Here is a 25,758-nt window from a genome sequence, read left to right as displayed (position 1 = left end):
AATTAACGAATAAAAATAAAGTTGCAATAAAAAATTATGCAATGATATTTTTGTCAAACTTTTCAGAGAATAACTGAAAACGTACTTTATTTTGGTATATCGTGATATATATCGTTATCATGATATAAAATAATCCATATCGTGATACATGATTTTTCCATATCGCCCAGCACTAAATAAAAGTATCGAAAAAAGTATTGTTCGGAACCGGTATCGAATTCAGGGTATCGGTATCGAACATTTTGGAACGATACCCAGCCCTATTAATGATACGCAAAGTTCCAAGTCAAATTATTCGTCAGCCCACTCTGAAGTCCTGATTTAAATCAAATGATTTGCGATATGCAATTTGAAGGCATTATCTGAATCAAATGTATCAAATTATAAATGATCCGATTACAGCTCTTCAAAACAGTAAATAATGTCATGACACAATGGTTTTTATATTCATTACAAGTAATGCTAAAATTCGATAATGAATGGCTCTTTTAATTTGATCTGGAGCGATTCTAGTGTAAATGACTCAAATGATTTGGTTCATCTCTTCCTCTTCTTGCCTGTTCAGCCATGTTTACACAACACTGTCAGTATTACTACTGGTTTAACTCAGTAATTTTATGACATTAACTGAAATAGGTCAAAAAGTATGTTGTTTTTTTTAATTGCGTGAATTTTGTGTGAAAAGTTATTTCTTCTGGGATATTGCCATTTTCAAGGGTTTTCCAGGCCTTAAATTTCAAAAAGTCAAATTCAAATACTTCAAGCACTTTAAGAACCTTGTACGATCCCTGTTTCATATTTGTCTGTCAATTTTTATATTAATGCATCATTTTATATTGATGCATTTTTAGATGCGAACTATTTTAAACATAAATGAATTTACTGTCAATTGTCTGTTTATCATCAATTCAAAGTGTCTTCATTTTAAACATTTAAACAATTTGATGTCTGTTGTCACCTGATTATACATTTTATATTCACGATAATTTTTATCATATATAAACTGATTAGTTTAACTTCAAACATGTCATTTTAAACATGAACTAAACTATTTTAAACTTCTATTTAAAAGTGAAATAAAAAGTGTAAAAAGTATAAAAAGTGAAAGATTTGTCTAATTATGTTCTTATTTTGAATTATTACATTGGTTTCTTCATTTTATTTTTAAGTGCACCTGCTAGTTCCCCCAAAGCAGACAACTGATAGGCTGGCAAACCCATAGTTTGCAGGTTCAACTCTTATTGGAGACTGGACAGCAACTGTGATCACAGTGAAAGCACTTAATCGTCAGTTGCTCCAGGGGGACTCTACCTGCAATTTTTAAACTGCCATGTACACTTCAAATAGAGGGCTAAATAGTGTGGAAACAAACCTGGAAACCGTGTTTTCCTCTCCACCAGGTGGTGTCCTCTTTGGGTGGCATGTCTATTACAGAAACAATATCCCCCACCTGAGAGAAAGAGAAAGAGAGAGAGATCAATCACAAAATAATCATTATTACTATTGCAATCACACATCTTTAATACTGCATTAATCTGTCTTCATTTTCATCCGTCACCTCAAATGACAGCTCATCAGCTGCTTGGGCAATGTAGCGCTTGATCACGTGGGCCGCTGCGATAGCTGGAACATTTATGGATGATTCCTCATGCACCAGCAAGTGATTCCCTTTGTTGTCAACCTGGAGAAAGAGATAAATATAACACCTCAGTTAATGGCAACATTGAATATATCTTTAGTGAATAATCAGCTATCTCTACGTAAATGGTATCAAATCAGTACCTCCATCCATGTGAGGGCCGGCCCACAGTTGATCTTATTATCAGCAATCGCTGAGAGACGGGAGAGGTAAGCCATCAGCATCTGGGAAACTGCCTGTAGGGAAAAAGAGAACGAGAGAGAGAGCGGGGTTAAGCTAGTGTGACAACTTTCAACAGCAAGGGGGTAATTCTATAAATACAGAGTACTTTTACAGGGAGGTTAAAAGCTCACATAAACCTAAGAATGAATGGTTTGAGTTTGCATACTTTTTCATTTGAAAATGGTAGGGTAGGTATAGGGAATGCAGTATATTTCAAGTACACAACTCAGCTGCATTTGCATTTCTACACACTCCGAAACAATGCTATAAAATATGGCGTAAAAGGCTTGGCATACATTTATTTGCTGCATAACGGTTATTGTTCTTTTGGAGTGTATATTTGGTGACTGTGGCTACTTTAAAACTGCACTATAAGATATAAAATGATCTGGATTTTACTGGATTATACTTCCACATGGCTTGCATAAAAACTAATATAGCAGGAGGTGAGGTGGAGCTGTCTTATATTTATACAGCTCAAAAGATCAATCTAATAAAAGAGCTGAACCACACATCTGTTTCTAAAACTTTAGAACCTATTTAAATCACATTACATACAGATCAGACTAAAAATACAGTAGGTATAATAAAATTTTTCCTAGTGGAAAATAGAGACAGGAGGGTGTCACCTCATCAGCAAATAGCTTAATGTTAAACCCTGCAAGTCTAAGTACCAAACCTACAGAAGCTCAGAGGAAAGCGTGTTTGTGTGTGTGTGCATGTGCTGTACACAGTATTTTTGATGCAGAGAAAATTAAAGAGAGCATTTCCTAAATCTCAGCCTCCAAAACTAATTGAAGGTAAATAAAACGTCTATAAAACATCAGTGTGTGGGTTTTCTGTTTGTGATTCTCCAGAAGACACAAAACGCTCCACATCTGAGTTTAGTCTGCAGGATTTGTTTTAAATGTCAATGCATCTCTGTGTGTATTAAGCTGTACTACTGTAAACACAGGCAAGAAAGGTCAGAACAAAAGAACTCTTTACTAAATGAAGGTCTCTACGTCTGTCTTTTAGAATAGCTAAAATGGGCTGAAAACAACATTAAATGTCAATGCACTTTGCTATGGAATGGTAAAAATGTTAATGTTTATTTAAAGGGATAATTCACCCAGATTTTGTGATTAATTACTCACCTTTATATTGTTCCGAACCAGTAAGACCTTCGTTCATCTTTAAAACACAAATTAACATATTTTTAATGAAATACAAGAGCTTTTTGACCTGCCTGCTGGAAGTAGTGGCTTGGCTAATCAAGCTGGTTTTAGCTGGTTGTTCTAGCTGGTCTCGCAGCCAGACAAGCTAAGGAAGTGGCCAAAACCCCTCTAAAACCAGCCTGCTGACCAGCTATGACCAGGTAAAACCAGGCTGGATAACCAGCTAAAACCAGCCAACCAGCTTAGGCTGGGTTTAGCTGCTTTTCTCAGCAGGCTCTGCACAGACAGCAACTCAACTCACATGTTCAAGGCCAAGAAAGTTAGTAAGGACAATGTTAAAATAGTCCATGTGACATCTGTGGTTCGACCGTAATTTTATGAAGCTATGAGAAACTATGCTACGTTAAAACTGCTGAAATTGCTGAATTAAGTCATTATTTTTGTTTTCTTTGTGCACAAAAGTATTCTCACAGCTTAACATTATGGTTGAACAACAGATGCCACATGGACTATTTTAACAAATGTCCTCACTACCTTTCCTGCTGAAAAAACAAACAAACAGCTAAAACCAGCCTAGGCTGGTTGGCTGGTTTTAGTTGGTCATAGTTAGCTGGTTTTAGAGGGGTTTTGGCCACTTTCCCAGCCTGGCCAGGCTGGGTTTAGCTGGTCAGGCTGGGAGACCACCAGTTAAAACCAGCCTGACTAGCCTGACCAGGCTGGGAGACAAGCTAAAACCAGCTACTTCCAGCTTAAACCAGCAAAGACCAGCCAACCAGCCTAGGCTGGTTTTAGCTGTTTTTTTTTTCAGCAGGGTTTTTGGGCCATAAAATGTTTCAGTTGCACTGTTGTCTATGCAGGGTCAGAAAGCTCACGGATTTCATCAAAAATATCTTAATTTTTTGCTCCGAAGATGAATGAAGATCTTATGGGTTTGAAACGACATGAGATTGAGTAATTAATGACAATTTTCATTTTTGGGTGAACAATTTTCACTTTGGGTGAATATTTCTCCTCAGTCAAAGCATATTTGCATACAACAAATAATGGAAGGCAATTTGGCCAAATATTTGACCCTGGACCACAAACCAGTCATAAGAGTGGATTTTTTAAAACAGAGATTTATACATCCCCTAAAAGCTAAATAAATAAGCTTTCCATTGATTGACAGGACAATCTAAATACTGAGAAAAACACCTTTACAGTTGAAGGTCTTAGCAATGCATATCACTAATCAAAAAGAAATATTTTTATATATTTGCAGTAGGAAATTTATAAAATATCTTCATAGTACATGATCTTTACTTAATATTTTCGGTATAAATGTTGCCGCCAATAGCCTTGTGGGCAGCGCGCTAACATACAGCGCCGTTGCACTCCGGGTGTCCTATGTTCGAATCCCGACTCGAGGACCTTTCCCGATCCCGCCCACTATCTCTCTCCCACTTCACTTCCTGTCAATTCTGATCTGTCCTATCAAAGTAAAGGCAAAATGCCTATTGCTATTGCTACAATTATACCTGTGCTACTTAAGACTGGTTTTGTGTTCCTGGGTCGCATATAAACAATAACAATGCACACAATGCAGGTAAAGGTACGCTATAATTAAAAAATTTGAGGTCAGTCAGTTTTTTTTTTTTCATTTTATTTTATTCATAAGGAATGCATTAAATCAATCAAATATGACAGTAAAGACATTTAAAATGTTACACAAGATTTATATTTCAAATAAATGCTGCTGTTTTTTTTAACTAAGCTTTATAGTTACCACCTTCTAATTGAAGTATCCGATGCCATAGCGTATATATTAGTGTAATGTAATGTAATATGAAAGACGTGTTTTGGTGACTGGAGGACAACCAGTCAACGTGAGAAAAGAAGAGGAGCTAGAGATTAAAATGTGCCAACGAAAGCCCGTAAGAGTTTATTCATGATCCACAGAGCCCTGATGGGATCTGTTCCAGTTGAACCTATCCCAAGATCCACCCTCCTGTCAATTCCTTTCCCAGACGTATGCTGGCAGACTTACCAAAATGTAAAACTAAGGCCAAATGGGACTGCAAAGGAAGCGTAATTAGGTCAAAGAAGAATGTACAGACAGCTGTGAGAAGCACAAAACGATTTCATGTACCTATAAAATCCAAGGCAACTTAGCTTGTGCTGACTACACCAGAAAACAACATGAAGAATGTAAGTACGCAGAAATTGAACAGCGTTCTTTAATGACACGGTCGCTTGCTTCAGTTATTTGCTATGCTTTGCTCATGTGCTAATGAGGCTCATTTGTGTGAGACATCAGACATTTATTGCATAGGCAAGCCTCATAATTAGTCCATCCTTTGAGGTGTTGTTCCTATAAATCAGAGCCAGTTAACCTTTTAAGATCATCTCAGAGCTTGTAATACTGAGTTTTAAGATTCAGATGCAGAACATCTCTCCACAAAAAAAAAAAAAAAAAAAAACAACAGCACAATCCAATAGGTGAAATATCACCTTGGAGCTGTTCTCTTGTTCTGGGAAACTCAAAGTGCCTGATTACACACAAAACCATCGTGGGAGCTTCCACTTAGCAGCTCGGAGAGACTTCCATTACTGCAAAACATAATAGGTGGCATTACCAGCCACTCAAACTTCAAAGCAGATCGGTTTAGCTGTGAAAATATGCCATGGTTCAAGTATATCATGCTAGGCATGCCCAACACAGCAGGGAGAAAGGGTTTTTTGAACACTACAGGGATATCTCAAGGGACACCATTAGGTGCTGTTAACCAGCCTCAGCTGAGCAATCATCACAGATGACTGAAGTTGCTCTGAGAGGGGCATCTTGCAGGATAAGCACTGTGTATGAAAGGTCTGACCGTTCTGTGTTTACAGGCAAGAGCCTAAAATGTCTTATGTCGCAGGGGAGTGTTAAAAGAGAAGCGTTTGGGGGTCTTACCTCTGCTCTCTCCCTCAGGCTGTCGAAACGGGGCAGCTCAGGGAGCTGGGAAAAGCGGCGGTCATAGATGCAGAGATGGAGATGCTTATCCAGGACTCGGAAATCTTCATAGCTCCGTCTCACGATCCAGCTTCGTCCCTGAGGAGTGGTAAAAGAGGGTCGTAACTTAAAAAGGTAAACAAGCAAGCATTGGTGTGTTGACATTTGGTCTGCAGGGTAAATATGAGGGCTTGGTTCTTGGATAAACCTCATCTGGCTAGTGCAGTAACATGATGACCACACACAACTGCCACTTCAGAAAAGCCACATTACAGCTGTGCTTGTGCTTGTGTGTGTGTGTGTGTGTGTGTGTTTAACCCTGGACAAAGCAGCATTCAAAGCATTGAAGAGAGGGACAGTGACCACCCACTGTTTTTTTCTTGTTCTTTTTTTTACAGTTAGAGCTAGATTTGCATTTCCTGAAGGAAATGCTAATACTTTTAATTAGAGAATATTATCCAATGTTTGGGAAAAATATATATGGAACTATGGAACCCAGATGTTTGATAAAGACGAATAACTACGCATTCAGTTGGAGATTCTAAAACTTCCAGGAAATTATGAAGAAAAAACATTGCATCAGGAGACAAATATGTTTGGCGTTCACAAAACAACACTGGCTGAGCTTAAACAGGCAAGCTCTGGATTTTATCAACTAATATGAAATAAATGATAAAGAAATGTTGCATAAAAAGGAAGCAGTTACATCACAACAGTTTACGGTCAGTAAGATTGTTTAACGTTTTTTTTTTTTGAAAGAAATGAATACTTTTATTTAGCAAAGATGCATTCAATTTCAAATAAATGTCGTTTTTTAAACGTTCTATTCATCAAAGAAACCTTTAAACAATGCATAATGGTTTTCACAAACATATTAACCAGCCAAACACTGATAAAAAGAAATGTTTCTTGAGCACCAAATAAGCCTATTAGAATGATTTCTAAAGGATCAGTAGACTAATGATGCTGAAAATTCAGATTTGCCATCACAGGAACAAATTACATTTTAATACATAAATAATATTTTTTAATGGAGTTTCTTATGCTTATCAGGGCTGTATTTATTTGATCAAAACACAGAAAGAAATATTGTGAAATATTATTGCAATTTTTAATATTGGTTTTCTATTTTAATATACTTTAAAATATTATTTATTTCTGTGACGCAGCACAATCATCCATTACTCCAGTTTTTAGTGTCACATGATCCTTCAGAAATCATTCTAATATGCCAATTTATTATCAGCCTTGAATCTCTTGTGATGTTTTTTGGAACATGTCATACTATTTTATTAGATTTTTTGATAAATAAAAAATTTAAAAGAACAGCATTTATTAAAAATATTTATTCAAAATTCAAGTCTTTACTATTACTTTTTTGATTCATTTAACACATCCTTGCTTAATAAAAGTATTAATTTAAAAAAAAAATTAAGTTTTCTGACCCCAAACTTTTAATCAATAGTGTATAATGAAGCACACAATTTCTATTTTGAATAAACACTGTTCTTTTTAACTTTTTATTAAAGAATCCTGAAAAAAGTATCACAGACCCCAAAAATAATAAGCAGCACAACAGTTTCCAACATTGATTAGAAATGACGCATATTAGAATGACTTCTGAAGGACCATGTTACACTGAAGACGCTGAAGGGTGTAATGATGCTGCAAATTCAGCTTTCCATCACAGGAATAAATTATATTTTAAAGTACATTAAAATAGAAAACTGTTATTTAAAACTGCAATATTATTTTTCTTTTCTCAGCCTTTTTTAATAAAATGTTTGGTCAAACTTCTTTAAAAAACATTACAATTCCAAAAAACACCAGACCAGACATTTAAAATTTTAATATTTTATAATAGTACGGGTTTTACTGTATTTTAAATAAAATAAATGCAGCCTTGTTGAACATCCAACCTCAAACTTTAAATGACATGCACTACCAATAAAAAAAAAAATAAAAAATAAAAAAAAACATCAACTCAATTTGTACAAGAGCATCTCTGAAAAGGTCTAAATCTACATAATTACACCACATTACCGTCTGACAGCTGTATAAAGCACCTAAGAATTCTCAATTTGCAGACGCAACTCTTGTGAATGTGAAACAGAATATGATGATGGGATCCTACGGAGTAGAGTGTGGGAATATACTGAGCATGTTAACTTTCTCATCCCTGCCTCTCATGCTGGATTCCCTTTGCCCCAATGCCTTTGTGGCTGCCCTGCGTAAAGCATCAATCATCCTGACAGTGCTGAGCAGCTTGACTAGGGCACATTGTGCACTGCTGCAGACCCACTGTTGAACAATCAGATCTCCTAATTAAACAACATACTACAGCACATGTATGTACAGTTGATGATTTTGAGGTCCATATTTTCACACTGAGAACAACTGAGGAACTCATATACAACTGTTACAGAAGATTCAAACACTCACTGACGCTCCAGAAGGAAACACGATGCATTAAGAGCCGGGGGTAAAAACTTTTTGAATTTGATCAGGGTAAATGTAACTTATTTTGTCTTCTGAGAAATATTTAAGTATGTTCTGTTGCTTCTGAAGGGCAGTAATGAACGAAAAAATATATTTAGGCAAAATAAGAAGAAAAATGTACACATCTTCATTCTGTTCAAAAGTTTACACCCCTGGCTCTTAAAGCATTGTTTTTACTTCTGAAGCATCAGTGAGTGTTCAAACCTTCTGTAATAGTTGCATGAGTCCCTCAGTTGTCCTCAGTTGTGGGGCAGCCGTGGCCTAATGGTTAGAGAGTAGGACTTGTAACCCAAAGGTTGCAGGTTCGAGTCTCAGGTCCGGCAGGGATTGTAGGTGGGGGGAGTGAATCCACCGTGTGTTCACGTTGTGTGTGTGCGCACTTAGATGGGTTAAACATAGGGCTGGACGATATGGAAAAAAATTATATCACAATATATTTCTTAATTTCGGTCGATACGATATAATTCCGATATCGATATGGACAATATTAAAAAGCCTCAGGAAAAAACTGCCGAGGACACACACAAACTGCTTCAGCAGTTTTCAGATAAAGAAACAAAAAGAATAAAATAAATAAAGAGTGAGCAACAACAAAAACACATTGCTCTGGCCGGAACAGAAAAGGGGGAAAGAACCCATAATAAAAATTATGCCACTAGGCCAACTAATTATTAATCCTCTTCCAGAAAGGAGGTCAGGGCTCGCAAAATTTCTAAATCTCTGGTAGCCCTTCGGGCAGGTACTCTTCAGATTTTAGTAGCCCGAAAATTATTTTAACTAGCCCAAATAAAAAAAACAACAACTTAAATTTAGAAAATTAGATAGGAGTCTAAATGTCAATCAAAAATATTTTCAATACACAAATATCAACAAATATCAAGGAATGAATTTTATTTCACTATTTACAAGTTTATGCAGAATTTTTAAATATCAATTAGAGGCAATTTATGACCCTTTTTAAGAGCTGCACAAGTAAAATGAACAGTATGAGTGGTGTTGGACGATGTACGGTATTAAGCCATATTAAGCCATACAATTACATGATTTACAGTTCAGATACAGGTTTTTCACAAAAAAAAAAATCTTATAAAATGGCATTTCAGCCTTTATACCATTAAAAGGAATAAATCAAGTATATAATGTATTATATTTATTTAAAACATAAATATAACTGTCTTAATTAGATTTTTAGAAAGCACATTAACTTCTTTCACATTTACAACTCTGTGTTTGCTGCATAAAAAACATTGGTTGGAATAACGGAAATGGGTTTAAAAATCGTATCACCATTATTGAAAAAAATTCTATCGTGATATATATTGATATCGAATTATTGTCCAGCCCTAGTTAAACGCAGAGCACAAATTCCTAGTTTGGGTCACCATACTTGGCCTCACGACACCTCCTTTCCTTTCCTCAGTGTGAAAAGATCTCAAAATCATAAAGTCATTGTTGGAAAGGGTTCAAATACACAAAAACACAAAAAAACTAAACAACCAAACAAACAAAAAACTGAATTTGTGAGACTTGAAGGATTTTTCTGAAGAACAGAGGGCAGTTTAACTGTTCAGGACGAACAAGGGACTCATGAACTATCATTAAACAAAAAAAAAATCAATTTTGAAATGGTTTAATAAAATAGTTTTATAGCTAATAAGCATATAGTAAAAATGTACCTGCTGCTTATGAGAAGATTAGGCACAGAAATTAATTTTGCACCCTTGTATACATGATAAGATCATAATGAACTATATTCTCACTAAATTTACATTGCATAGACTTATTATCCGCTTGAATGAACCTCAAATCAATTTAAGACACTGCCCCTTTTAAAAACCTATTCAGCTTTTTCCTTTCTCTTTTGGAACATCTGCACTTTTCCCTTCATTATTTCAATCTCCAAGCCACAGAGCCCATATCCAGAATAAATGGAAAACCTCAACGTCTTTGATTTGACCTAAACACATCTCTCTAGATCAGAGCCAGGGAAAAAAAATAAAAAAAAACAACCTCAAAAAATGCTGGTGTACTAGTGCACCCATAGAGAAAAACAAACAGTTGTTCGGCCTTCCTGCTTCCAATGCATTTCACAGGGGACTGAGTAGTGCATTTGTTAGGAAAAACTGCAATGAAAGTGGAACTAAAGTGCTTTTCCTGTGCGTCTGATCCCTGTCCATTCAGAAGGCGCCCGGCCAGATCTGCACCCTCAGTCGTTAATGTTTTTTATTCTCCTTTATAAACACAGGAGCAGTGCTGTGGATTTGGACATCTTCTCACACACCAGGATGGAATGAGGTTTCCACACACAAACCAAGACTTCAGCTATTTTTCCACTGAGTTTTCAACCAGAGCTGCCAACGTTCAAATCAAGTGCACAAGCAGCCAGCTGCTAGAATTCTGTACTAAATTTAAAGGGACAGTCCACTTAATGAAAACAGCACACTTTCATTTTTGAGTGAATTGTTGCTTTAGGAAGCTACTGAGACAACTAAAATGTTGAAGCAACAAACTAAAGCCAAAACGTAGGAGGTCTACATCATACATTTATAAGCAACAGCTCATAGTTGGGCTTAATTTACTGCTTTACTGGGGCGTCACAAGTAGATGATTTCATTTCTCCCTTTACTGTGAGAACTAAACTCTTGCATTCGCAGATTGGTACTAGATTCTGCTAGAGTTTTAAACTTGGCAATCCAAAAAGCTCAATGCGTGAGACACTGAAAAAATTGCAAGATGCAATAAAAACACAGACGTTAATGCGTACACTACCAGTCAAAAGTTTTTGAACAGTAAGACTTTTAATATATTTTAAAGCCTGCATTTATTTGATTCGGAGTACAGCTAAAACAGTACAATTTTGAAATATTTTTACTATTTAAAATAACTGTTTTCTATTTGAATATATTTTAAAATGTAATTTATTCCTGATTTCAAAGCAGAATATTTAGCATCATTACTCCAGTCACAAGATCCTTCAGAAATCTTACTGATATTAAAATTTTCTGCTCAAAAAACATGTTGAAAACAGCTAAGCAGAACTTAGAATTATAGCTTCCCAAATAGTAATTTTTAACGTTTTTGATAATTATTGACTTAGAGAGTCCAGAAATTTGTACTGCAGTGTTTTTTCTTTTTTTTTTTTTTTTCAGATTGAGTGAAAAACCTAGGACTAGTTCGCAAAAGTATTTATTTATTTTTTTACATCTCCTCAGCCATTTAACACATGATTTGTTTAACAGCGGTGGTTGTAGAGGCAAAGTTGTCCGGAAAGAGGAGTTCTATCATATGATAGGAATATCGTGTGTCTGTCGAAAAACCGTGCAACGTGTAGGGATGGGTACCGAAACCTGGTACTTTATCGGTCCCGGTGCCAAATTATAAAAGACCGAAGTATCGATAAGCTCTGACGTTAACGGTTCTGCTGTCGGTACTGGAGAAATAAAAAACATAAATGTTCTATTTATTATTGCTAAATAAATTTTATCTAGTATATTTACCTGACCAGCCTTTTGTAATTTGCAATAATATTCGTTATTCGCCTGCACTGCCGTTATTTGCTATCTCACGCACGAAATGTAGTCTGTTCCGCAGTACACAGAGCTCGCGCGCACACAACAGGAGAGAGCTTGTGCTTATGGGGTGACGATGGCGGAGAGCGCCGAACGATCCAAAGTATGGTTACACTTCACCCGTGTGAACACGGACAATGCTGTGAAGTGTAACAAGATTTTTGCTTGTAAAGGCGGAAACACAAGCAATTTATCAAAACATCTAGCCAAAGTGCATTATGTGCAGAAATGAAAAGTTTTTGACTGCCTAGCTTCTACTTCCTCAGGTATGCATGCTATGTTAAAATAACGACATAAACATCACATAAGGTCTATCTAAATCAGTATTATAATGTTAATAATTTAATAAACACACATTCATTCAACCTAAATAAATATTAAACATTAAAATGCCTTACTGATTTTACAAATAGATAAATAATAATAAACTGTGCTAAGAAATTATAGAGCAGAGCTTACCTAAAAATAATTTGTAGTTAAATCATTGTATATTCATTTTCAAGAAAATTGTGTTTATTTATTTGTTTTACAATCATTGGTTTTGTTTGTGTAACAGATATTTGCTCAAACATTGGTGTTTGCTAAGCTATAGATAATTATTTTACATTTAAAAAATAAAGTGTTGTTATTTCTGTTCTCAATTTGTTTCAGTTTTTTAATTAAAAACACAACAAAAAGTACCGATAAGAGTACCGTTAAAGTACCGAACCGATAAGTGGTATCGATAGAAGTAGTAATACCGTTAAAACCTTAACGATACCCATTCCCTAGCAACGTGCAATCATTTACGCTTTTGAAAAATGTGATATTGGACCCCCCCCCAGTGGCCATTTTCTTTCCAATTTCTCTCAGACCTATGTGGCCATGAGTCAAACAAGCCCACCAAGTTTCGTTCCAAACGGCCTCCGCTAACCTTGTCTAACAGGTGCTCAAATTTCGTCATGTTTTTTGAGATACGCAAATGTCCTTGTAGACACTTGTGGCACTTCAGACCAAGACTGTGCAGACCAATTTTCATGTTGATAGGACAAATGGTTTGGCAAGTTATAGCCATTTTTATGTTTTTTTTTTCCATCTTATAGTGCCACCAACTGGCCAAGCTCAACCATTTTTCCTGTGACCTCAGATTGAGCTCTTACATATGTGTTCTGAATTTGGCAGAGAAATCTCATTCCATTCAGGAGTTATAAGCATTTTACTAAGAGTGGCCCTGCCCCTTTCGAATGTTTTGGCACCCCTTTGTAATGGTGAGCCGAAAGTTAAACTTTTTTTTTTTTTGATAATTTTTGATATTCACTCTCCAGAGAATCTTTCTGCACTAGTTTGGTTCCGATCAGGAATTCAAAATATCCCAAAATTTGGCCAGGCTTTTGCACTTGAACCTAGGGCTGTGCAATTAATCGAAATTCGGTTTCGATTTCAATTTCTGCTTCAAACGATCATGAAAATGCAGTAATCGAGATGAAAGGATCATTGCGCCCCATTCTGCCCTTTTACCAGTGGTGCGCTTTCGCTCCTCCATAAAAGCCAAATTTCACATGCAAATCAGCTAAATCATGTAAGGCGGCTTTCATAAAATGGGATGTGCTTGATTTGTTAATGTTTCTTTGATGTTGTGTTTTTAATAGCACGTAAGAAAACTTGCGCTGTCCTTTGTTAATGCGCTCAGAGACGGAGCGGAACACGGACATGAAAGTTATCTTTTAGCTCAAGGTGCGCACCTAAACGGTCAAATACACGCAAAAATATTTCAAAATGAGGGGCTTGGTGATTATTCATGTAAACTCTTGTCAGTTATGTCTTAAATGAACATAAACATCACTCACTGCTCTTGAATGAAGGACGTTTTTAGTTTTAATAAGAAACAAAGCATGTTTAACTATTAAAGTGAAGACATTGTTTTATTTTACATTCAAGTTCAATTTCTGTAGTACTGTTAAACTACTTTAGACTTGCATAAAAGTATTCAGTATTTTTAAAGCACTGTTTTTTTTATTTGTATCTTTTTCTCGCTGTATTGCTATCTTTAAATTAATCACTGTGTAAAGTTTTGGAGCCTGTCATAATCGTTTAAATAATCGTGATTACAATATTGACCAAAATGATCGTGATTATGATTTTTGCCAAAATCGAGCAGCCCTACTTGAACCCCTAAGAAATGTTTCTTGAACAGCATATCAACATATTAGAATGATTTAAGACTAGAGTAATAATGTTGAAAACTTAGCATTGATAAAAGAAAAAAAATAAATTACATTTAAAAATATATTCAAATAAATAAAAACAGTTATTTTAAATAGTAAAAGTATTTCACAATTTTACTGTTTTTTTTGCTGTACTTTTAATTAAACAAATGCAGGCTTGGTGAGCAAAACAGACTTCTTTTAAAAACCACTAAAAATCTTACTGTTCAAAAACTTTTGACTGGTAGTGTATGTGCACAGACAAAAATTATTACACAGAGATTGCCTGTCTTACCTGACAGTAGATCTGAACCAAATACACAGGCTCTTTTGACTCCAGGCCATTCCGTGTCACTTCAGTCTGTTCATCTGCGAGGGTTAACTAAAGAGAAAGAGATGATGAAAGAGAGGATGAACAGAAAGAACAGTGCACTTTCTTGTTTTAGTGACAGCTGCAGGCTGCTGATGCTGAAAACACATAAGACATCCATCACATCCTGTTGCTATTATGAGAAGCTTTGGTGCTATCAGTGAATAAATGACTGGCAGTGACGCGTCGTTCTGTAGTCAGGTGCAGAGACGATTCCACGAGTTAGAAGAGGTGTTAAATGATTTGTCACCAGCTGAGCATATTGCCCGCATATTATAAATAATAAACACAGAAGCACTAAAACAGTGAATCCCATGACAGACGGAGCACAGACTGAGCCATGCGTGAAAAGCAGTCACTGATATTCTGATTACATTTCTTCAGTCCATCTCTTAGTGGATAATACATACAGTATGTCACAAAAGTGAGTATACCCCTCACATTTCAGCAACCATTATAGTATATCTTCTCAAGGGACAGTACTATAGAAATGAAACTTGGATATATTTTAGTCAATGTGCAGCTTGTATAGCAGTATAGATTTACTGTCCCCTTCAACATACAGCTATTATTGTCAAAATAGCTGGCAACAAAAGTGAGTACACCCCAAGTGAACTTGTCCAAAGTGTCAATATTTTGTGTTAGCACCATTGTTATCTGGCACTGCCTTAATCATCCTGAGCATGGAATTGACCAGAGCTGCACAGGTTGTTGCTGGGATCCTCTTCCACTCCTCACGGTGCTGCTGGATGTTAGACACATGGTGCTTCTCCACCTTCCTCAAGCAGAAGGTGGAGAGCACCATGTGTCTAACATCCAGCAGCACAGTGAGGAGTGGAAGAGGATCCCAGCAACAACCTGTGCAGCTCTGGTCAATTTATCTTATAGTCTCATCAGACCACAGGACATGGGTTTAGTAATTCATGCTCTTGGACAGGTTGTCTTCAGCAAACTGTTTGCAGGCTTTCTTGTGAGCCTGCTTCAGATGAGGCTTCCTTTTGGGACAACGCCTATGCCAACCGACTTGTTGCAGTGTGCGTCATATGGTCTGAGCACTGACAAGCTGACCTTCTACTTCTACAACCTTTAAAGCAATGCTAGCAGCACTCATGCATCTGTTTTTAGAAGCCAGGTTCTGCACCTGACGCACAGAACGAGTACTCAACTTCGTTGATGGTTGCTGAAATGTGAGGGGTGTACTCACTTTTGTGAGATACTGTACATGACATGACGTGAGCTCAGAGAACAGTACAAAAATAATTTTAAAAAAGCAGTTCATGACTCATTTAATATTATCATCATGAAGAATAATGTACTATGACTTCATATAATACATCCTCTTGCCATGCTCACCATATATTTGTTCAGATCATTACATCATCTCAGGCGGTTCACACCCTGACTCAGTATGTATATGTGTGTGTGTGTGTGTGTGTGTGTGAGAGAGAGAATGCCTCCACTGTTGTGTTGTGTGAGTGACAAATTTCTGCTGTGACTCATTTGTGTGTGTTCATACTGTGAAATAGGTGATGACCTCAGTGAGAGACACACACAAACACTGAAAAAAAAAAAAATCTTTGTCCTGCCAAAAACAAAGGGTGACTACATCTCTGTCAAGTGCATCTAGTCACACTCCCACATAAAACACACATTATCATGAGGAACGCCTCTATACTAGACCACCGTCGTAAAATGCATTTAAAGAAGAACGGAAAAGCAAATATATCTGCTTTTATTTCAATAAGAGCTTTGAGTCAGTAGCACAGAAAAGCATTGAGCTGTAAATCTTGATAGAGTGTATAAAAGGTTGCATCCAGGTGGATCCACTGATAAATAATTTAATTATTTACAAAATTTCCCTCAAGATCAATAGAGTGTTTTTCCATCTCCATCCATCTAGTTAAATAGCTGGAGTGAATGAGGTTTTCAGAGGCAGCAATAAATATGAGAGTGAAAGAACAAAAATAAAATCACTTCTCTCTAACCACTTTGTGCTTGTTTACAACTGATATTAACATCCATTTCAGGTGATCTAATCACAAGTTGTCAGGCAAGGCAGCGTCAGTAAAAAGGTTGACCATTTGCAAGGCTGCTTTTAAACTCTTGGATTGATGGAAAAAATGGCATGTTGGGTTCTGCACTGTTGGCCATGACACAATAGTACGTATTCTACAAATGTGGTTACAAGGGTTTCTGATCAGACAATCAGTGTTGTGGTCACATCTTACACCTGTATAATCGCTAGGGCTGGGTTTTGACACAAATTTCACAAGCTTGCGATTCGATTCAATATTATTTTGGATATATATCAGGTACAGTACATGCTGAATTTTCAAGGGAAAAAATCTCTCAACTAATGCTGTAAAATATACATCAGTTGGTACTACATTATCATAACATTGAAGGCTAAAATTCAATTATTTGTATTCAAATGCTTAAATTAAACTCAATTAAGTTATTATAAAAATAAAGTTACAATTACATATCTATATTTCTATTTTTTGAAATATAAACATTTAAATGGTGGCTGGCATAAAATTTTGATGAATTTATTCAAACAAACAGTAAAGAACAGTAAGAATGATAATAAATATGTTATATGGTGCATATATTTAGCAAAATGCTCCTCTCTAGAGTTCATTTTTCTACTAATGAGTTAATATGTATAGATAAATAAAAATATACTAATAAAAAATGGCACATGTGAAGTATTACTTCTGAAGTATTACAAAGCATACTACACTTGGTTAATTTTCTTAAGGGATTTGTATTTGTGTATTTCTTGTATTTCTGTTTTTTTTTTTTTGTATCTGTACTGCCTTTAAGGGTCTGATGTTTTCTACTGTAAATAAAAAATAAAAAAAACATAAAAAAAAAACTGTGAAATCGCACCAAAATCCTAATATGAAACAAATGATAGCCGAACCTGCACTGAAGGCCCGATTTGAATCAAATGATTCACGATCTACGCTATGAAGGTCCAATCTAAAGCAAAAGATTTGTGAACCAACTTCAAATTTCCGATCTAAATCAAATGATTTGCGATCCACGCTCTGAAATCCTAATCTAAATAATCATTTGACTTAGATCGTAATTTTGCGTATCACAAATCATTTGATTTTAATTATTTAATTCCCGAAATGATTCACAAACCCGTTCCGATCTAAATCACGATTCGCAATACTCGATTTTAAGTCCTGATCGCTCGACCCTTTTCTGACATTAACTGAAATAATAATAATAATAATAATAAAAAAGGCATTTTAAATTGTGTGAATTTCGTGTGAAAAGATGTGCGCTTATTGATCAAATTAAACATTTATTTACAATAATTCAAGCACTTTTCAAGTACCTCTTCAGGAATATTGCTATTTTCAAGGGCTCCCAGATCTTAAAGGTGCCATAGAATGGAAAACTGTGTTTAGCTTGGCATAGTTGAATAATAACAGTTCAGTACATGGACACGACATACTGTGAGTCTCAAACACCACCATTTCCTCCTTCTTATATAAATCTGGTGTTTGCAAAAGACCACCGAAAAATAGGTCAATTCCAACATAACACCGACTAATACGCAATAGTCCCGATCGTTAATAGTTACGCCCCCAACATTTGCATCGCCCAATCATCAGTAACGTCAATACATCAGTAACGTCAATACATCAGTAAAACCACTGAAGGGACATGGTTAGCTTAACGCTAGCGGTAGCCTGTACATAAGATTTTACTTACCACATAAACGGAGAGATGAGTGCACTGATGATGGCCAATGATTTACAGATCCTGAGCATCACTAAAGCGTCAAAACTTGTGTGGTAGGTCCTTCTTACGTTATACTACTTCGCTGCAGTATAACGTTACATAGAGCACATGCGTTCACAGTAGTGAGAGAAAAAAATGCCGCGGATTCAAAACGGCAGATTCAACAGACCGCATATTAAAAGCGGCTAGAGTTAAATAAATGAAGCGGCCGTAATTAAATATATATGTTTCCTTACAGCTGTGTGAGCAAGCCACTCTGTGAGACAGCCAATCAGAGCAGTGCTCCTCATTATTATGCAGGAACCTTACAAATAAGGCAATAACAGAGCATTTCATTCTAGGGACAAATCCTAGGGTTGTAAATGGACCTGTAAAACCGTTTCTGCAGATTTTTTGTCCTTTCCTATGCCATATACCTTCTAAGTAGATATCAGAGAACAATTTAAAATATTGTTTCAATGCATTCTATGGCACCTTTAAATTTAAAAAAGTCAAATTCAATACTTAAAGCACCTTGTACGAACCCTGTAATAAGTAATATTGGATTCTTTGCTTGGTTGAAACACCGATTGAGCGATTACATGAGACAGGATACAGATTTCAGTAAGTTGTACTCCTCCTTTTAACACATTTGAAAGTTTATTCATGTTTATTTAGTTTTGAAACTGGTATTAAAGCAGAGAAGACTTCTTCTGAACTGAAACGCTACAGCGACCTGTCACTCCACATTAAACGGTGCCAAAACAGTTCTTATTGTTTGAATACTGTAAAAAATGAACAGGATTTGAAATCTGAGACTTGGTTTGATCTCAAAAGTAACAAAGCACAAACTGTATATTGTTTTTTGTATGCGAGGTGTGTTACAATGTTCCTTCCGTTCACAAACTGAAAAAAGGCTAGACTAATCGATTCTTGGGATTTAAGAATCAATATAGTTTTGTGAAAATGACAATCACTTAAAATCAAGAAATCTATATTTTTTTTACTGGTTTATGCTAGCTTAATCAACAATTTACAGTCCTTTTGACCAGAAAAGTGTACATTTTGTATCTGAATATTCCAAACTATACATATAAAGATAACGTGAATCCTAAAATCTGCAGTCAAATCTCACCTATACAACTGTGTGGCAGTGTTAATTACACTTGAGTTCAGAAAGCAGCCGTTAGGTTGTATTCCTGTCATGATGAGTGAAAGCTGAGTGCCACTGCACTCTTTAGAGCGAGAGGATTATGCCCTTAAATAAGGCAGGGTTACAGAGAGCTGTGAAGTATTAAATATCCGTCTCAGTGAGTGTGCGAGTGAAACTTTAGACATCTTAACAATACCACATGAAGGCCCGGCTGAGCCACGGTCTAAGACTTCTGTTCATTCCACATCCTTACAAGCGAAAAGTGAAATCGAACGCTACCGCTCTGACGCGAGAAAAGAAACAGACCTCTCACCAGCGAGGTCTATTTGAGAAGAGTGGGAAGAGATTAAAGAGAAGCACAACCAGGTGTACGTGAAGTTTGGGCTTCAGTAAGGTCCGGTGAGCCAGTGCAGCTCCTCGGAAAACCCTGGGTAACGTGAGAAGTAATGACCCAGTTAACACCAACTCTTCAACAGCTTGCCAGAGCTGAGAGAAAGAGAGGTATCCCCGCCAGCAGTGCCAGGAAAATCAACTCAGATGGACTTCCAGACCTAAACGGTTAGGGAAACATACTTTAGCAGTGACCACAAAGGGTTTTAAATATGAAGTCCCATGGGTCGCACACACAAAATCATTTGCAGAAGTGGTCAGCGATCCTTGGCGGGACACAACGTTCAACTCTATTGTTTGGTGGAGCCCTTATGGAAAGCATCTAAGCTTTATGGGGATTCTTCAGCTAATCATTTACAAGCACTGACAGGCATGAAAGATATTAAAGCACTCTGGGTGCTCAGGAGGCACGGAGATCCTCGCAAGAGCTGTTACAGAAATCCATTTAGCTGGGTAGATCTCCATAGTGCATGGTTATGCAGCGCTGATCTGAAGTACAAAGCATGAAGTCAATGGCCCTAGAGAGACTTGAAGACATTAGGTGTCTCCTAACAGCATGTCTGCAGACATTAAGTGTAAACAAAGCGAGATTAAAGTGAGAGTATGACCAAGAGCAAAAGAAAAGCAGTCAGCAAGACTTACAGAGGTACAACATCCCGTCTGAACTGATTAACGCAGCATCTTTTGTTCACCCCGCGATCCCGGCTGCCCGCTGGAAGCTCCAACATTCAAGGATTCCCGCCTTTGAGGTCCATCAGTCAAGCATGTGTGAGAGAAACACCCGTTGTTTTTGTCCGGCACAAATCCACTCGGCAGAACACAGATGTCAGTTGAGTTTCCCACCCCCTCCGGTGCGCCGTCCCGGCTGAGTTGTTGTGAAGCACGAGGACTGAGGTTTCTCCTTTGGTGCACTCCTACAAACTCTTACAGAGAGTGGAGCACTGGCTGGACGGCTTTTTGCAAAACTGCAGTTTTCCGGTACTTCATTGTAGTTTAGTTATCCACATTTTTGATGAGATGTTTCGGTCCTTTTCACTCCATGTTATTTGCAATTCCTCAACATCCGAGCACACTCACTGCATGCTTAGTTTCCTGGCCAAGAGTGGTTTGGAAAACACAGAGGAAGGAAAAAAAGGATGATGAAAATAGCAGTTCTGTTGTGGTGTCCTTTCACTACACGCTCTTGCTTTCTCCAGACTCTATCGGTCTCCCCCTGTTCCCAACCCCCAGCGCCTCCCCCCTTCGCTAGCTTTCAATGGTACAGTCCCTGGGACAAAGCGCAGGGCCGGTGAGCCAAAAGAAACAGTGGGGAGAGCTGTGAAGAGGGGGTTGCCCTTGTAGGAACACAGAGCGGTTCTCCAGCATGTGCCCTTCACTCTCCATCCTGATCCTCTGGGACCAGCGCAGTCCAGAGCGATAGGAACAGAAGTGACAGAGAAAAATGTTAGTGCTGCAGTGAGAAGGTCTGGAGAATCCTTCATGAACGCCAAAGGCTGCTCGAGGCAGCAGGGCTGCATTGTCTAATAATCACACTATTGTAGTAGGACAAAAGACAAAGAGCGGAAACAAAGAGCCTCCATATGTCTTGTACTTTGGAAGGGGGTGTTTTCTGTTCAGAGCCATTTTTAATGACCTAATTATCATGTTCATTGATGAAGACAATGAGGACAGGTCAGGATGGCCAACTAGTTCAACAACTGACTATTCAATTAGTGAGGTCGATCAGTTTAATGCAGCTTTAAACAGATGCAGCTGTAATATTTGTATGTTCTGCGAAACACAAAAGATAATGTTTCAAGCATTTTTGTACTGGCGGGGTTCAAAACATTGGAACCACCTGACTGTTATTGTATTAAAAGATGTTCATGTCTTTCTTTGTTCAGTCAAAATCAAAATTTAAGTTTTTGAGGAAAACATGCCATGATTTTTCTCTATATAGTGAACTTCAATGGGAGCCAATGGGTTGAAGGTCCGAACTGCAGTTTCAACACAGATTCAAAATGCTCTAGATCATCCCAGCCGCGGAATTAGGGTTTTATCTAGTGAAACGATTGGTCATTTTCTAAAAAAAGTCAAATTTATATACTTTTTAACCACAAATGCTCGTCTTAAACTAGCTCTGTGCTGCATGTCCGCGACTTTACGCTTTACATAGTCATGCTAGAAAGGTCACACGTGGTTAGTGTACTTTGGTTCAAAAAGGTAAGGTAGGCTGAAAAACTCCATCTCATTTTCTCCTACAACTTCAAAATCGTCCAACACAATTGTTTTACTGTTTTTTTTTTCTTTGTACATTCGCTTTGTTAACACTACGTAAGGCGTGACCTTTTCAACAAGACGAGCGTGTGTAGTTAAAAAGTATATAAATGTGTTCTTATTTTTTTTAAGAAAATTACCAATTGTTTCACTAGATAAGACACTTATTCCTCAGCTGGGATCGTGCAGAGCCATTTGAAGCTGCATTGAAACTACAATTGCGACCTTTTAACCTGTTGGCTTCCATTCAAGTCCACTATATGGGGAAAAATCCTGAAATGTTTCCCTCAAAAACCTTAATTTCTTTTGGACTCAAGAAAAAAAGATATGAGCATCTTGGATGACATGGGGGTGAGTAAATCATTAAAACATTTTTATTCTGGACATGAACTAATCCTTTAATATTTAATGGTGATTAAAGAGAACTTAGAGATGCAACTTGGAAGAGATTTCAATATGCTAAAATTTGTATTTCTAAATAAGTCCCATTTTACAGCTACAGCCATCAAAACATAGCTTTTGCATAAAATTTACCACATCAACAATACATTAAAAATAACTGTCAGTCTGCTGAGAGCAATGTTCCTGTTATTATGCAGAACGTAAATGCTTGTTTGTGAGAATGATGGTCATTTTGTGTAATGAAAAGTTGCAGCAATTTAGCTGAATATCTGTCAGCTGACTGATTGTAGGGCTGCACTTCCAGTCTATATCCATAACAAATGTGTCTGTTTTGTTTTTGTTGGACATTCCTAAACCAGCCTTATTATACAGTGTTTCCTTACCACCAACTAGTACTAGTACAGACAAATGACTAAATGTGTCTGTGTTCATTTATAATCAAGCTAAAATGGACCAATTGTTTTACAACCTACAATGAACATTTTAAAAAGAGCCTTAGTCTGACTAAAATTAAATTGTTTACGGACATATTTTTACTGATTAGTCGATTTTGAAAGTTTAAACTGACTTCCAGTTCAAGGTCTAATAGCGACTCCAGAGAAAGACAAATGGGGCATTGCTCACCCGTCTCTTTGTCCCATGGGATCTCATGGGTACTGAAGATAAGACATGGCCTAAGGCAGTGACTGTGACAGAAGTTTAAAAAAAGTGCACACAAATATAAAGGCACAACATTTTTAGCTGTAAATCCGTGCAGGGGACAAAGAAAAGGAATGGGTCACTCCAAATGACATCACTTATGCCATCAAAGCACACCTGAGGGCGATTAAAAAGATTTTCCTGGAGGAGTGTTGTGAAACGCGGCAGCCAACCACACAGAACGCAAGAGGGATCCAAAAGTCCTGCGATCCGACCTGCAGAAATGAGAAATCCTTCCCTGGAGTCCCACTCGCTCAGAAACACATGGCTGCCTCAGCGTGTACGTGTGAGTTTGGGGAGGGAGGCTGGCTGGTATTGGTTGAGTTTGGATGATTTCATGGAGGTGGACGAGGTCACGAAGACCAAAACAAATACGAAAGACTTCAGCTGAAATGTGAGGATGAGTTTAAAAAGGCCTTGGCTTAAATCTATGACACATGACGTGCCATTTCCTAGCAAAACAAAGTGTGTTCCAGCAAGATTAGAAGCACATATGATGTAAGTCAACAAACGGATCGTTCTCCAGAGAAAAACTGGCAAAGTTACACAACGACGACCTTTAAAAGACCGGAATTGTGATCCCACTGAATAAAGAAATGCCAAGTCGTATGATTATTCAGTTAGTCATTAATGTGTCTGGATTAGCTGCAAAAGAGCATTCTTAAGGGTGGACACATTCCAGCGGAAGATTTAACACCCTCAAAGCATCCCGTTTCATAACATATCCAGAGTGAGTGTGGAAAATACACATTCCTAAAACCCAGAGGAATGCACTATGGATGGGACAGGATTAGTCAATTAGTGAGGTTGAAGAGTTTGATGTATTCGATAGTATTTATTTTTATTTAATATAACATTAACATTTACAACAGCATATAATTGTTTATATTGGGGTAGTTAAGAATTGTTTTCATAATTAATATTTAGGGCTGCAACAAACAATTATTTTGATCATAGATTAATCTAACGATTAGTACAGTGATTAATCGACTAATCGTTGATTATTCCGCCAATTAATCAGTGGGCTTGGCACTATTATCCAGCCTTTACAAGGAGTTAAAATATTGAGTTTACATGTTAAATACTGTAAAGTAGGGCTGGTTGATAAATCGATAATGAGAATTACCTCGCAATATAAATTTCCTCGATAAACGTTAACAAGAGTTCGATACAATGTTTATGCGTCAAAGGCAGAATGAAAGAGCGCTAGTCATTTGAAGTGCGCCATTCGGACCATTTATCCGCTTGGCTCAAAGTTTAAACAGTGGCATGGTGCAAGCTTACTACAGCAGATGCGTTCACTCATTGATGAGTGTTAGTCCAGTGTGAGGTGCTTGAATTCACCAAAGAACACAAATAACTTTTAGAGTTTATAGCCTAATAATATATTCAGCACTGACAAACAGGAGAGACACTGTGTGCAATGATACAGTCAGAAGGCTTTTAAATCTATAAATTGCCATAATTTTCCACAGATTTACTGTAGTAGCACTAACTGCACCATAGTATTATGTCAGAAATAAAAATAACTGAATTATTAAGTCAGAATAATTCAAATTCACCATATAAAAATGAGGTTGCTACTTTTACAGATATTACTGATTTTGATAATGAACAAAAATGTACATCTGCATCCTAACTAAAGCTACTACTGAATGTGCATTTCTAAGAGATCAATTGTTTTGTATTATTATTATTAAGAATATGAAGCAACACAAACCTGTTTCTTGATTTGAAACAATATTACTCATTAGAAATAATTTTTTCCTTATTATTTAATGTATTTTGTTATGGAAAAATGACTGGAAAAGTGTAACGAATTCAAAAATGTGAAGTGTTTGTCATGTTCTGTCTATAAAGAATAGTTTAAAACCACAATTAACCTTCTAGTTTTTACAACTTTGACATTGGAGCAAAAATCGCCTTTAAACTTTTTGCCAATGTATTTGTTGAATCTGAATATATCAGTTATTCTTGATGCTAAAGCTATGTTTACACTAGTGCATTTTCATAACTTTGCTACGGTTATGCCTGTCTTTTACACTAGTCTGGCTTTTTTGACCCTCGAAAATGAAGACTTTCGAAAATGCTGCTGACCTTGTTTTAGTTTGAAAACTCTGAAACAGGGTTGCGTAAATGTAAATGTAAACTCATTAAAACTGAGACTTCTGAAAACAATGGATTGGCCAAAAGAGCAACGTGAACTATGGACACTGCATCATCCACTGAATACATTAAAACAAGACTCTCGCTGAACAGCTATACACATTATAAAATCATAATCCAATATTGACCTAGTTCATGCAGATTTGCTTGAACAGAGGCTGGGCATCATGCCAGCATCGCCAGGGCAAATCCTTTACATGATTCCACAAATTATGCTTTGAGAGGACACTCAAGGAAAGTGATTGAGGTGAACACATCTTGTGAGACTGGTCAGGAAACTGTACCATATTCTGTAGCCAGATGAGTAAATTTCATTATAGAGTGATGATACAAGTGAA

At 36.9% G+C, this 25,758-nt stretch overlaps 1 protein-coding gene across 1 annotated transcript in view; it reads right to left on the bottom strand.

Annotated features, from left to right (window-relative positions):
- Positions 1-25,758, bottom strand: part of arhgap32b (Rho GTPase activating protein 32b) — a 93,176-nt gene that overhangs the window by 33,025 nt on the left and 34,393 nt on the right. Inside the window, exons 5-9 of the mRNA XM_073823983.1 lie at positions 14,539-14,625; positions 5,954-6,091; positions 1,783-1,875; positions 1,559-1,681; positions 1,373-1,450 (exon numbers count right to left, since the gene is read on the bottom strand). Coding sequence (XP_073680084.1) covers positions 1,373-1,450; positions 1,559-1,681; positions 1,783-1,875; positions 5,954-6,091; positions 14,539-14,625 — 519 coding nt within the window. The remainder of the gene's footprint in view (positions 1-1,372; positions 1,451-1,558; positions 1,682-1,782; positions 1,876-5,953; positions 6,092-14,538; positions 14,626-25,758) is intronic.

Source organism: Garra rufa, chromosome 19 (assembly GCF_049309525.1).
Source record: "Garra rufa chromosome 19, GarRuf1.0, whole genome shotgun sequence".
NCBI lineage: Eukaryota > Metazoa > Chordata > Actinopteri > Cypriniformes > Cyprinidae > Garra > Garra rufa.
The sequence above is the reverse complement of the archived record's forward strand: the minus strand, read 5'-3'. Positions and strand labels throughout refer to the sequence as shown.